Source organism: Bos javanicus, chromosome 11, assembly GCF_032452875.1.
Source record: "Bos javanicus breed banteng chromosome 11, ARS-OSU_banteng_1.0, whole genome shotgun sequence".
Taxonomy (NCBI): Eukaryota; Metazoa; Chordata; class Mammalia; order Artiodactyla; family Bovidae; genus Bos; species Bos javanicus.
Window position 1 is genome coordinate 64,845,319 of NC_083878.1, and position 15,472 is coordinate 64,860,790.

Consider the following 15,472-nt stretch of genomic DNA (forward strand, 5'->3'; position numbering starts at 1 on the left):
TGACCCCATGGAGTGTAGACTGGCAGGCTCCTCTGTCCATGGGATTTCCTAGGCAAGAATATTGGAGTGGGTTGCCATTTCCTTCTCCAGGGGATCTTTCTGACCCAGGAATCAAACCTGCATCTCCTGTATTGGCAGGCAGATTCTTTACCACTGAGCCACCAGGAAGCCCTGTGCCCAAGTCAAAAAGTCTCCTCTAGTGGTGATGGCGTGTGGTCGAGGTGGCACTCAATCAGTAACCGAACTTACGGGCACTCTGATTAGTATCCTGACTTATCAGTGACCCGGCACTCCTGACTCTGTCTAGAACATCATGTTATTTATCTTAAATGGATCTTTTGCCCAATCTGTAGATGATATTAATTTGTTTCTGCTTTGTAAATCACTTTGCACTGTAAAATGTAGTAGGGAATTGCTTTAAATTATATTGACTATAATAAGTTCCTCTTTCAAAAAACCCCAGACTTTTTCCAGAGGGGTCCTGACTCCTAAGGGAATATTCCTCTATTCTCAAAGTTGAGACCGTCTCTTAGAATCTTGAGATGCTTTCCTTTGATTTTCCCAGCCTGGTCACCAGATAGGGCTTATTGTTTCAAAGCAGTTGCTAGAGTAATTAATACATCTATTGATTAAGTTGCTTCAGTGAAATAAAAGGTGACTTTTCCACCCATGACGGGACTATGATCCAGTCGACTGAAAAACAGTATCCTTACTCCAAAGAGAAGAGGGGAGGCCAGCTGCTAGCATGCTTTTCCCTTTCATGAAAAAAATCCACAGCATGAAAAGAAAAACCATATTTTTACTAATTTTCTCTTAAATTGTGTGTTATTCTATTCTGGGTGTTACTTTAAATTTTCACATGTTTCTACCATAATACATGGAATCATTTTTAAGACTGAAGAAGCCCCATGAATGCATGCATGTGCATGTGTGTGTTTTGAAATCTTGAGCACCTCATGTCCCCTAAGCCGTGAGCAGGACACAGAGGGTTCTGCGATTAACAGGACATTGTCTCTGATCTCAAGAGCTCAGCCAGTGTTGGAGCTGGTAAGGAAACCACAATCCCGACCCATCCCAGTATACACAGGAACTGTGGGGACACAAAAGTTGAACCAGTTACCTGGAGGAAGTAGAGCCCCTGAGGGCATTTGTGGTGAGCTCGTGACAAGAGGAATAGAGATCAGGAAGTGTTTTTATATCCAAGTTCAACCAGGAAAACAGTAGCCACTCTGAGTGTTATATACAAGAGAATGAATTTCCTTTAGTGAGTTGATTACACAGGGGACAAAAGAGGCTTTGAAGGCAACCAGAGCTGAGCAATCTCAGGAGACTGTTTCTCCAGTTAGACCAAAGGGACAGAGGAAGCAGGGATCAGTCACCTGGTAGAAGATGGAACCCAGGCAACCTGTCTAGTGGAGCTGGAGCTATGGAGAAGACAAGAAAAGGAAAAGTAGTCTGGAATCTTGCCTTTTACTCTCTCATCCATCACCAGGACCTCCTTTCAGTTAAAACCAGCAGGGAACCAGCTGTTGCAGAACCCAGGAAACATCAGATGGCCCTCCTGGAGTATAGAGCAGGACAAGGAGAAGCTTTGATTGTGAACAGTACCAGGAGCAACAGAGCTTCTAGCAGATGTGACCCTTCAGTGGTCTTTTCTTTTTCTAAGTGAAAAGGATCATTGTTAATTTCTAAATGGACTAGTTTGAGAATGTTAAAGGAGTAGAAGGGTACTCCAGTCAAGGCACTGAGTTGGGAGAATGCATGGCTTACCTAAAAATGGCCAGTTTGCCAGTGTGGCTGGAGCAGAGAAGCAGGAGGAGATATAGGACATGAGTTGAAAATTGTAATAGCCAACCAGTCCATCCTAAAGGAGATCAGTCCTGGGTGTTCATTGGAAGGACTGATATTGAAGCTGAAATCCCAATACTCTGGCCACCTGATGTGAAGAGCTGACTCATTTGAAAAGACCTTGATGCTGGGAAAGATTGAGGGCAGGAGGAGAAGGGGATGACAGAAGATGAGATGGTTGGATGGCCTCACCAACTCAATGGACATGGGTTTGGATGGGTTTCTGGAGTTGGTGATGGAGAGGGAGGCCTGGTGTGCTGCGGTTCATGGGGTAGCAAAGAGTCAGACACGACTGAGCAACTGAACTGAACTGAATGGTGTGAAGGAGATCACCTTATATCTAATGGCTAATGGTGTAAAGGAGGCCAACTTACCTGCCTCCTGAGAAATCTGTATGCAGGTCAAGAAGCAACAGTTAGAACTGGGCATGGAATAACAGACTGGTTTCAAATTGGCAAGAGAGTATGTCAAGGCTGTATATTGTCACCCTGCTTATTTAACTTAAATGCAGAGTACATCATGTGAAATGCTTGGCTGGATGAAGCACAAACTGGAATCAAGATTGCCGGGACAAATATCAATAACCTCAGATATGCAGATGACACCACCCTTATGGCAGAAAGCAAAGAAGAACTAAAAAACCTCTTGATGAAAGTGAAAGAGGAGAGTGAAAAAGCTGGCTTAAAACTCAAACAATCAAAAAATGAAGATCATGACATCCAGTCCCATCACTTCATGGCAAATAGATGGGAAAACAATGGAAACAGTGAGAGACCTTATTTTGGGGGCTCCAAAATCACTGCAGGTGGTGACTGCAGCCATGAAAATTAAAAGAAACTTGCTCCTTGAAGAAAAGCTATGACCAACCTAGACAGCATAAGAAAAAGCAGAGACATTACTTTGCCAACAAAGGTCCGTCTAGTTAAAGCTCTGGTTTTTCCAGTAGTCATGTTTGGATGTTAGAGTTGGACTATAAAGAAAGCTGAGTGCCGAAGAATTGATGCTTTTGAACTGTGGTGTTGGAGAAAACTCTTGAGAATCCCTTGGACTGCAAGGAGATCCAACCAGTCCATCCTCATGGAAATCAGTCTTGAATATTCACTGGAAGGACTGATGCTGAAGCTGAAACTCCAATACCTTGGCTACCTGATTCAAAGAACTGACTCCTTGGAAAAGACCCTGATGCTGGAAAAGATTGAAGGCAGGAGGAGAAAGGGACAAGAGAGGATGAGATGGTTGGATGGCATCACTGACTCAATAGACATGAGTTTGAGTAAGCTCTGGGAATTGGTGATGGACAGGGAAGCCTGGCATGCTATAGTTCAGGGGGTCACAAAGAGTTGGACACGGCTGAGCAACTAACTGAACTGAATGGTGTGAAATGACCAGTGGCTTCTGTAGCAGCTCAACATGTTAGCAACCATTAACCCCCTGAGGCCAGGGTAAAACAGATTATAGGGACTAACGCTGCAAAAAGAGAGACATAGGTCTCCATACAGGTGTACTGGAGCCCACTGGCATGTAGCATTCCTACAAAGAAACACAGGCAATCTTCTTGACTCCCTTAATTTATACTGCTGTTCAAATTAGCCACGAAGCCAGTGTCATTTTCATGAACAAATTAGAAATTGTTCACTAATCTCAAGGAGACATCCCTGTCGCCAGTTTGGTGTTCAGAGGGCTAAAACAAAGATTTTCTCTACTCTTACATAGTAAGAATAATTTGATCTGTGACCTCACAGATTTCAAGCTCATGATGATAGCCTGAAGGAGATGGAGCTAGAACTAGGGAGCTAAGAAACCATCAAGGAGGCTGTTGTGATAACAGTGAAGTCCAGGACTAAGAGTGATGGATAAGATAAGATATTTAGGAGATAGGAGGCTAATATGGATATGCAGGTGGAGGATAAAGAGAAGTTGAAAGCAAGGGAATGGTTTTCTGGTTTAGAAAGTTGGGCAGATTGTGGTTCCATTTGCTGTGGCAGTAACTTTAGAAGAGGGGGCATGTTGGAAAGAAGAATGATAGCCTGGTTTTAGACATTTGGAGTTTAAGAAACTGGTGGGTTATCAAGATAAGATGTTCATTAGGAAGATGAAGACATAGCATTTTCGTAAACAGGTGTGGGCTGGAGATAAAAATTTAGGAGGAGCCATTAAAGTAGATAAAATCATTCTGGATCTCTTTCAAGAAGTTTATCATGAAGGAAAGGCTAGGTGTAGGGCTGTCAATAAAGGGGAACATGATGTGGGAAGGATATGTGATTTTGAAGATGGGGAAAGCTTGGGCGTATTTGCATAATGAGGGGAAAGAGGAGGGAATGTTGAAATTGGAGCAGAGAGGTGTTAAATATTGGGGACATCTGTCAGCAGGGTTGGAGATTGGGCTCTGAATCAGCAGTAGGATATGCCAGCTCCTAAGACTGAAGGCAAGGGAAGGCCACAGATACATGCCCATGTATATGTAGAGGGTGGTGGAGGAAAAACTTGGGGCAGTTCACAGCTGGTAACATTAATTTTCTGTTTTGAGATATGGAGTAGTCACTTGATGAGTGAGGGATTAGGAGGGTAACCAGGTTTTTGCATTGAAAGTCCCACTCCTGGCCCCAGGGAACCCTCTTAGTCCTGGACACACCAGGAAGATTGGTCACCCTAAGGGTAGCAGAAAGGGAAAGACTTGAGAAGATTAAATGTTAATATCACAATGGAAAATGGGAGAGGGAGCTGATGAGAAATGCAAAGCTCACTGGCCGGTGTCAAGACCATAAATAGAATTGGAGACCCAGGGGCAGGGTTTTGTGCATGGCTGTGGGATTTTCTTCAGCAAGGCTTATGCATTTTGAGTAGTTTTATCTTAGGAAGGAGTGTGTTAACTCATCCTTGTGTGCGTGAAGGACTTTTTGCCACACAGAGTCTGCAGTGTCAGAGGTCTCATTCTGAGGGCAGGAAAACAGTGAAACTGAATGTCAGTGTCACCAGAGATAAAGTCACCTGTTAGGTGGAAGGTTTTGCTGTCAGTGATGTATGGCATTATTCTTTCGTCATCGTTGATGACATTGTGTTATGTTTACATAATTGACAACTGGTGGAGTTACAACATTCCATAATATCTTGAGGCACCTGTGAGATATAGTCACAACTTCATAATATATCCTTTCTCTAGAAGAGTGACTCAGAGACTGTAGTCTTTAAGCAGTGTCTTGAGGTAAGAAGGAGGGGGCTAAATGTCCTCACCCAGCATGTCACATTGCAGGCTCTCCCCACATGCCCTGCAAAAGACGTGCCACGGAAATGTTTTGCCTTTGTCATTGACTAGATTGTATACTTTTCTATCTGGTAGTATTTTCACCTTTGTTGGTTATATAAACAAAGAGAAAGGTAGCCATGTGGTTGGCTAGCTGGTAACAGGGCAAATGGGGCCATCAACTCCACTCAGCTCAGTTCAGTAGCTCAGTCATGTGGTGCCATCCAACCATCTCATCCTCTGTCGTCCTCTTTACCTCCTGCCTTCAATCTTTCCCAGCATCAGGGTCTTTTCCAGTGAGTCAGTTCTTTGCATCAGGTGGTCAAAGTATTGGAGCTTCAGCTTCAGCATCAGTCCTTCCAATGAATATTCAAGACTGATTTCCTTTAGGATTGACTGGTTTGATCTCCTTGCAGTTCTGGTTTGAACTCCAATAAGTTGATTCAAATACATATCTGGAGTACTGCTTTTTCTTTTTTGGAAAAATGAAACTGGATAGCTTCCAATTTCTGTAAAGACATGTTTTCTCTACATTTTGTTCTATAATCAGAACAAGCCAGTACCTCTAAACTTATAGTAGGGGGCAGATATAGGATACAAAGGGAACCCTGCCAACATGAATTTGGTGAAAATTTGAAACTCAGTTTGGCTTGGGGAAGGTTTACATATACCATCTGAAATTGGTTTCAGCTTTGCTCAGAGACTCTCCATCAATGGGCTGAGGATTCAGGCAATAGGAACTTTATGGGCTAGATCATGGACAGAGGAACCTGGCGGGCTACAGTCCATGCGGTCGCAAAGAGTTGGCCATGGTTGAGCACACACACACAGATTATGTCCATCCCTGCAAAATTCATATGTTAAAATCTTAACGAGGGGTTACTTAGTACCTCAAAATGTGACTGTATTTGGAGATAGGGACTTAAAATGGGTAATTAAAGTTGAATGAGATCATATGGATGGACCTTAACCTGGTGTAACTGGTGCCCTAAAAATAAGAAGTGTTTGACACAGAAAGAGACAAGAGGGATGCACAGTTCAGTTCAGTTCAGTCGCTCAGTCGTGTTCAACTCTGTGACCCCATGAACTACAGCATGCCAGGCTTCCCTGTCCATCACCAACTCCCAGAGCTTACTCAAACTCACATCCATTGAGTCGGTGATGCCATCCAACCATCTCACCCTCTGTTGTCCCCTTCTCCTCCTGCCTTCAATCTTTTCCAGCATCAGGGTCTCTTCCAAGGAGTCAGTTCTTTGCATCAGGTGGCCAAAGTATTGGAGTTTCAGCTTCAGCATCAGTCCTTCCAGTGAATATTCAAGACTGATTTCCATGAGGATGGACTGGTTGGATCTCCTTGCAGTCCAAGGGACTCTCAAGAGTCTTCTCCAACACCACACTTCAAAAGCATCAATTCTTCGGCGCTCAGCTTTCTTTATAGTCCAACTCTCATATCCAAACATGACTACTGGAAAAACTATAGCTTTGGCTATATAGACCCTTTGTTGGCAAAGTAATGTCTCTGCTTTTTCTTATGCTGTCTAGGTTGGTCATAGCTTTTCTTCCAAGGAACAAGTGTCTTGTGTCTTTTAATTTCATGGCTGCAGTCACCACCTGCAGTGATTTTGGAGCCCCCCACAAAATAAAGTGTCTGTTTCCATTGTTTCTCCATCTATTTGCCATGAAGTGATGGGACCAGATGCCATGATCTTAGTTTTCTGAATTTTGAGTTTTAAGCCAGCTTTTTCACTCTCCTCTTTCATTTTCCTCAAGAGGCTCTTGAGTTCTTCTTTGCTTTCTGCCATAAGGGTGGTGTCATCTGCATATCTGAGATTATTGATATTTCTCCAAGCAATTTTGATTCCAGCTCACACACACTGAGAAAAAAACAGTGTGAAGACACAGGGAGAAAGCTCCATCTGCAAGCCAAGGGGAGAGGCCTCAGAAGAAACCAGACCCACCAACTGTTTGATTTCGGACTGCAAGACATCAGGACTGAGCAAATAAATTTCTGTTGTCCTTGTCCCCACCTCCATCTGTCTTGTGTTTTGGCAGCCCTAGCTCACTAATACAGGGAGATGTAGAGTTTGGGTTCCCAGGTGATGCAGTGGTAAAGAATTCACCTGCCAATGCAGGAGACATAAGAGATACAGGTTTGATCCCTGGTTTGGGAAGATCCCCTGGAGAAGGAAATTGCAACCCACTCCAGTATTCTTCCCGGAAAATTCCGTGGACAGAGGAGCCTGGCAGGCTACAGTCTAGGGGGTCGCAAAGAGTAGGACATGACTGAGCAACTGAACATATGTATGTACATAGAGTTTGGATTCCTTTACCATCTGAGAAAATGTAACCACATCAGTTGATCATTTTTAATGTAAAAATGAAGCCAGGATATGTCTGCTAAGAAAACTCTGAGTCTATCTCCACTTTATTTATATATTAAATACTTTTGTAGTGCTTACCATGGGAGACGACAGCACCACTCTTGTCCACTCCTGGACTTTGCTGAAACTTCTTTACCTCCTAGTGTGTCCAGATCTGCATAAACTATATTGGAGTCATTTTAAAAATACAGTATGTTTCAAATGACAATGCCACATTTTTTTATGAAGTTTGGTTATGGAGTCTGCAGACAGTGTTTTCATTATGTTTAGTAGGAATTAAACCTGCATCTGAGCACAAAGGTGAAGTCAATGATTTTATTCCTATTATTAACTGTGAAATTTAGGCCAGTCATCCTATCTGGTTAATTCTCTTTAGTATTTCGAGTATCTCAGGTTGATTCTAATGTTTGGCACTTTTAATTAAAAATGATTTTCTCAAATCCTCCTAGGCACATGATGTTGACAAGAGAATCTCCGTGGCATCAAGTTGTGTGTTTCTGTGAATAATATGTTGATATCAGATTCTACTGAAAATGTCGCAGAAGACCAAAAACAGATCTGACATTGTCTTGTGAACCTGTGTGTAGCTGTTGACTTAGAATAATCTGTGCTGATTTGTAAAGTCTGCTTTAGAGAAACCATGACAGGTAAGGTACTGAAGCTGCTGTCAACAGCAGGGTATTCATTAAATGTTTTCCTCCCATCATTTTCCTGGTCATTGTTCTCAGGAATAATATGAGTAATTGGGAGCTGGGAAATCTCACGGGAACGAATCCTAGTATCCTCATTTCCTTATTGTATGACTCTGGTGACATCAATCATAGTAAGCACCAGTTGATTCACCTGTAAAATAGGGATGAATTCTGTCTTCCAAGCTTACCTTACAGGTGTTTGTGGAAATTAAATGATGAATGTCTCTGTGGTGCTTTTTATTTCTATTTATTTATTTTTGTGTGGTGGTACTTTTTCAAACATGCCGTATACATTTAAATCTCATCATTATTACTGCATTCGCTACTAAATGGATTAACTTCATGACCCATTTGTTGTCTCACATTTTAAACGAAGTAGCACCTGGGCTCCTTGCAGGGATAAAAGTCATAGTAAACGAGGATCTCTTGTTTGATCTGGGTTCCCAGAAGGACTTGGTGTTCCATCATATTTTAGGGAGCTGAAGCTTGGTGTTGATTTTAATTTTAAATCTTACATTAGGTAGTGCTTTTTTCCTACTTATTTCCCCAAGATTTACATTTTTATAGCCAGTTTACTCTTTTACAAGATGTAAATGCTGCTTCAGATGGATATCTTCCAGAACCTCATGTCAAGTTCATGCAGTGTGTGAAAATGTGTTGTCTCACAGGGTGGGAAGAATAGCTCCTTCCCTCTGGCTGCCTTTCTGAAAGCTTGTCCAGTTTCTAGGGTTCTGATTCCAGCTGTGCTGTGGAACATGTTTTCTGAATAGAAGAACTGATGAACAGAAACCTCTATCACTCTCTAGTAGCAAAGTGCATTAAGAGAACCCAAGCAGGTAGCTTTTCCTTCCTGTATTGAAACATCAGTGAATGTCCAATAATTCTCACATAGTTCCAATAAAACGCTGCTTTTCCATGCAAATTATAGTCTGGAGATTGGGCCACACCAGCCAGAGTGTTCACCAAGACTATCAGGAATGTGGGTGAACTGGAATGTGGTGTGGGGGGAGGGCATTGGATTATCATTGTTGTTGTTGCTGGAGTTGAAGGATGGGCATCAGCTTGGGGTGGGGGGCTTAAAAGGTGAAAGCTTTTTTATTATGGAAAAATTCCAAATATACACAAAAGAAGAGAGACTGGGACAACAGATCCCCATACATCCCTCACCCAAATTCATGAGCTGGGATGATCGACATTATGTTCCTTTTGCTTTGTCTGTTTCCCTCCTGTTCTCACTCTCTCTCTTTTATTCCAGAATATGGTAAATCAGACTCTAAATATCAATTCTTCTCACTTTCAAATACTTCAGATGTGTTTTTAACTAATAATGACTTTGTCCTGCTGTAGTTTTAAATTTAAAAATGAAAAACTTTTCAATTTGATATATTTTAAACTTAGAGGAAAGTTGCAAGAATAATACAAATAACTCCTGTAATGCTATAACCTTTTACCCAGATATCACTAGCTGTATACATTTTGATTTTTGCTGTATCATTCTTTCTTTCAGTGTAACTTTTTCCTAAGCCCTTTGAAATTGGTGACATGCTATCTTTTAATATTAAATACTTTAGTGAGTATATTCTAAGAAAAAGAACATTTTCATACATGCTGCTGCTGCTAAGTCACGTCAGTCGTGTCCGACTCTGTGTGACCCCATAGACGGCAGCCCACCAGGCTCCCCTGTCCCTGGGATTCTCTAGGCAAGAATACTGGAGTGGGTTGCCATTTCCTTCTCCAATGCATGAAAGTGAAATGTGAAAGTGAAGTCGCTCAGTCGTGTCTGATTCTTAGCGACCCCATGGACTGCAGCCTACCCGGCTCCTCCACCCATGGGAGTTTCCAGGCAAGTGTACTGGAGTGGGTCGCCAGTGCCTTCTCCGATTTTCATACGTAAGTACTGATAAATTACTAAAAGCAGGAAATTGAATATTGATACAATAATGTTATCTAATATACAGTCCATATTCAAATTTTATCAATTGCTGAAACAATGTCCTTTATAAGTATATTTTCCTGACTTAGAATCTCATCTAGGATCATACATGACATTTTACTAGTCATCTTTCTTTAGTGGCCTTAAATCTGGAATAAACAGTTTCTCAGTCTTTCTTGGGCTTTCCTGGTGGCTCAGTGTTTGTAAAAGATCCGTGTGCAATGCAGGAGATTCTGAAGACTCAGGTTTGATCCCTGGGTCAGGAAGATCCCTGGAAGAAGACATGGCAACCCAGTCCAGTATTCTTGACTGGAAAATCCCATAGACAAAAGAGTCTGGTGGGTTGCAGTTCATGGGGTTGCAAAGAGTTGCACACAGCCGAGCAACTGAGTGCACGTGCATGCCCACACCCACACCCACATCCACACTCACAATCTTTCTTGGTCTTTCTTGACCTTGACCCTTTTGAAGAGTTGTTGTTGTTCAGTCACAGGAGTCATGACTCTTTGTGATCCCATGGGCTGCAGAACTCCAGGCTTCCGTGTCCTTCATGATTTCCTGGAGTTTGCTCAGGTTCATGTCCATTGAGGCGGTGGACCATCTCCATCTAACCATCTCATCCTCTGCCACTCCCTTCTCCTTTTGCTTTCAGTCTTTCCCAGCATCAGGGTCTTTTCCAGGAAATTGGCTCTTCGCAAAAGGTGGCCAAAGTATTGGAGCTTCAGCTTCAGCATTAGTCCTTCCAATGAATACTCAGGGTTGATTTCTTTTAGGATTGATGACTTTGACCTCCTTGTAGTCCAAGGGATTATCAAGAGTCTTCTCCAACACCACAATTTGAAGGCATCAATTCTTCAGCACTCTTATGGCAGAAAGTGAAGAGGAACTCAAAAGCTTCTTGATGAAAGTGAAAGAGGAGAGTGAAAAAGTTGGCTTAAAGCTCAACATTCAGAAAACTAAGATCATGGCATCTGGTCCCATCACTTCATGGCAAATAGATGGGGAAACAGTGGAAACAGTGTCAAACTTTATTTTTGGGGGCTCCAAAAATCACTGCAGATGGTGATTGCAGCCATGAAATTAAAAGACGCTTACTCCTTGGAATAAAAGTTATGACCAACCTAGATAGCATATTGAAAAGCAGAGACATTACTTTGCCAACAAAGGTCCGTCTAGTCAAGGCTATGGTTTTTCCAGTGGTCATGTGTGGATGTGAGAGTTGGACTGTGAAGAAAGCTGAGTGCCGAAGAATTGATGCTTTTGAAGTGTGGTGTTGGAGAAGACTCTTGAGAGTCCCTTGGACTGCAAGGAGATCCAGCCAGTCCATTCTAAAGGATATCAGCCCTGGGTGTTCTTTGGAAGGAATGATGCTAAAGCTGAAACTCCAGTACTTTGGCCACCTCATGTGAAGAGTTGACTCATTGGAAAAAACTCTGATGCTGGGAGGGATTGGGGGCAGGAGGAGCGGGGGATGACAGAGGATAAGATGGCTGGATGGCATCACCGACTCAATTGACATGAGTCTGAGTGAACTCTGGGAGTTGGTGATGGACAGGGAGGCCTGGCCTGCTGCGATTCATGGGGTTGCAAACAGTGGGACACGACTGAGTGAGTGAACTGAACTGAACTGAACAGGCTTCTTTATAGTCCTGCTGTCACATCCATACGTGACTACTAGAAAAACCATAGCTTTGACTATATGGACCTTTGTAGGCACAGTGATGTCTCTGCTCTTTAATATGCTGTCTAGGTTTGTCATCGGAGAAGGCAATGGCACCCCACTCCAGTACTCTTGCCTGGAAAATCCCATGGACGGAGGAGCCTGGTGAGCTTCAGTCCATGGGGTCGCTAGGAGTCAGACACGACTGAGCGACTTCACTTTCACTTTTCACTTTTATGCACTGGAGAAGGAAATGGCAACCCATTCCAGTGTTCTTGCCTGGAGAATCCCAGGGACGGGGGAACCTGGTGGGCTGCCGTCTATGGGGTCGCACAGAGTCGGACACGACTGAAGCGACTTAGCAGCAGCAGCAGCAGCAGGTTTGTCATAGCTTTTCTTCCAAGGAGCAAGCATCTTTTAATTTCAGGCAGTCACCATCCAAAGTGATTTTGGAGCCCAAGAAAATAAAATCTGTCACTGCTTCCACTTTTTTTTCCCATCCATTTGCCATGAAGTGAGGGGACCAGATGCCATGATCTTCGTTTTTTGAATGTTGAGTTTTAAGCCAGCTTTTTCATTCTCTTCTTTCATCTTCATTAAGAGGCTCTTTAGTTTCTCTTAGCTTTCTGCCATTAAAGTGGTATCATTTGTGTATCTGAGATTGTTGATATTTCTCCAGAAACCTTGATTCTAGCCTGTGATTCATCCAGCCAGCATTTCTCAAGATGTACTCTGTATATAAGTAAAATAAACAGGGTGATAACATACAGCATTGTCATACTCCTTTCCCTATTTTAAGAGAGAGAGAGAGAGAAGTCACTCAGTCATGTCTGACTCTTTGTAGCCCCATGAACTGTTGCCTACCAGACTCCCCCGTCCATGGGATTTTCCAGGCAAGAATACTGGAATGGGTTGCCATTTCCTCCCAATTTTAAACCAGTCAGTTATTCCATGTAAGATTCTAACTGTTGCTTCTTTTGAAGAGTACGGAACAGTGGTTTCATGAAATTGCTTCCCTTAAGGTTTACATGATGTTTCCTTACAGCTGGATTCAGGTTATACATGTTTGGCAAGTCAGTCTAGCAGTTCAGTCACTCAGTTGTGTCCAACTCTTTGCGACCCCACGGACTGCAGCACACCAGGCCTCCGTATTCATCACCAACTCCTGGAATTTCCTCAAACTCATGTCCATTGACTCAGTGATGCCATCTAACCATCTCATCCTTTGTTGTCCCCTTTTCCTCCTGCCTTCAATCTTTCCCAGCATCAGGGTCTTTTCAAATTTGGAGTCAGTTCTTCACATCAGGTGGCCAAAGTATTGGAGTTTCAGCTTCAGCATCAGTCCTTCCAATGAATATTCAGGATTGATTTCCTTTAGGATGGACTTGTTGGATCTCCTTGCAGTCCAAGGGACTCTCAAGAGTCTTCTCCAACACCACAGTTCAAAAGTAACAATTCTTTGGCGCTCAGCTTCTTTATAGTCCAACTCTCACATCTAAACATGACCACTGGAAAAACCATAGCTTAGACTAGATGGACCTTTGTTAACAAAGTAATGTCTATGCTTTTTAATATGCTGTCTACATTGGTCACAACCTTTCTTCCAAAGAGCAAGCGTCTTTTAATTTCATGGCTGCAATTACCATTTGCAGTGATTTTGGAGCCCCTAGAAATAAAGTCTCTCAGTGTTTCCATTGTTTCCCCATCTATTTGCCATGAAGTAATGGGACCAGATGCCATGATCTTAGTTTTCTGAATGTTGAGTTTTAAGCCAACTTTCCCACTCTCCTCTTTCACTTTAATCAAGAGGCTCTTTAGTTCCTCTTCACTTTATGCCATAAGGGTGGTGTCATCTGCATATCTGAAGTTATTGATATTTCTCCCAGCAATCTTGATTCCAGCTTGTGCTTCCTCCAGCCCAGCGTTTCTCAAGATGTACCCTGCGTATAAGTTAAGTAAGCAGGGTGACAATATACAGCCTTGATGGACTCCTTTACCGATTTGGAACCAGCCTGTTGTTCCATGTCCAGTTCTAACTATTGCTTCCTGACCTGCATACAGAGTTCTCAAGAGGCAGGTCAGGTGGTCTGGTATTCCCTTCTCTTTAAGAATTTTCCACAGTTTGTTGTGAGCCACACAATCAAAGGCTTTGGTGTAGTCAATAAAGCAGAAATAGATGTTTTTCTGGAACTCTCTTGCTTTTTTGATGATCCAGCGGATATTGGCAATTTGATCTCTGGTTCCTCTCCTTTTTCTAAATCCAGCTTGAACATCTGGAAGTTCATGGTTCACATAATGTTGAAGCCTGGCTTGGAGAATTTTAAGCATTACTTTACTAGCGTGTAAGATGAGTGCAATTGTGCGGTAGTTTGAACATTGTTTGGCAAGAGCACCACAGAACAGATGAGGTGCCCTCAGTCCATGGAATCAGTTGGCAAATGACGTCTGTTTGTTCCAGAGTTAGTGACATTAACTTTGTTCAGTTGATTAAGGTGTTATCTGCTAAGTGAGAGACAGTTTGAGATTATTGTTTACCTATCTTCTTTCCCAAGACTTTTATTCAGTGGTTTTCACATCCATGGACAGTCTTCTAATGCCATCATTTTAATATATTTATTAGTAGACATTCTATTGTAAGACAAAACTTTCTTGTTTTTCTTTTTTATTTTTTTATTTACTTATTTCTATCCATATGTACTAGCAGATTCTTGTTTTAGCTCATGGATTCTGCTTCATTACTACTTTATTTATTTTTGTGCTGTGATCTCTTAGATATGGCCAGTGGGAGCTACTCTCACTGTGTCCTGTCTTTTTGCTGCTGCTGCTGCTGCTCCTGCTAAGTCGCTCCAGTCGTGTCCGACTCTGTGCGACCCCATAGATGGAAGCCCACCAGGCTCCCCCGTCCCTGGGATTCTCCAGGCAAGAACACTGGAGTGGGTTGCCATTTTCTTCTCCAATGCATGAAAGTGAAAAGTGAAAGGAAAGTCGCTCAGTCGTGTCCGACTCTTAGCAACCCCATGGACTACAGCCTACCAGGCTCCTCCATCCATGGAATTTTCCAGGCAAGAGTACTGGAGTGGGGTGCCATTGCCTTCTCCGGTCCTGTCTTTTTGATGGATCCTAAAAGAAGCTTAGGGCTTCTCCAGTGGCTAAGGAGTAAAGAATCTGCCTGCAATGCAGGAGCAACAGGAGACTCAGGCTCAATACCTGGGTCAGGAAGATCCCCCAGAGAGGGCACAGCAACCCACTCCAGTATTCTTGCCTGGAGAGTCCCATGGTCAGAGAAGCCTGGCAGGTTACGATCCATAGGGTCATGAAGAGTTGGACATGACTGAAGTGGCTTAGGATGTAGGCATGAAAAGCAAGCTTTACAATGTGTTGGTTTCTGCTGTACAACAAAGTGAATTAGCTACATGTATACCTATATCCCCCCCCTCTTTGAACTTCCCTCCCACCCAGCCCCCATTCCATCCCTCCAGGTTATCACAGAGCATTGAGCTAAGCTCCCTATGCTTGACATATCATGAGGTTTTCTATGGCTTTTATTCCTTGCATTGATCCTACAAGTTGTGAACCTTTCTTTACAGGTGAGGAAACCAATGCTTGGAGTGACAAAAGAACTCTAGAAAAACAGAGACCAAATCAATGACAGTGGCATTATTTGGTGCCAGGTCTGTATTTCCAAAGGTCATACTCATTCCACTCACTCACTATAAA

General features: G+C 42.8%; 1 protein-coding gene across 3 annotated transcripts in view; it reads left to right on the plus strand.

Annotated features, from left to right (window-relative positions):
- The window catches only part of MEIS1 (Meis homeobox 1), a 188,053-nt gene that overhangs the window by 156,750 nt on the left and 15,831 nt on the right, over positions 1 to 15,472 (plus strand). For 2 of the 3 annotated variants that reach the window (XR_009739458.1, XR_009739457.1), the window contains exons 12-13: positions 7,920 to 8,117; positions 15,343 to 15,426. Coding sequence is in view for 1 of the 3 variants with exons in the window: in XM_061432821.1 (XP_061288805.1) it covers positions 7,920 to 7,927 (8 nt within the window). In the remaining 2 variants the exon portion in view is untranslated. Of the gene's footprint in view, positions 1 to 7,919; positions 8,339 to 15,342; positions 15,427 to 15,472 lie in introns of those variants that run through there. The other variant, XM_061432821.1, reaches the window with a different exon arrangement.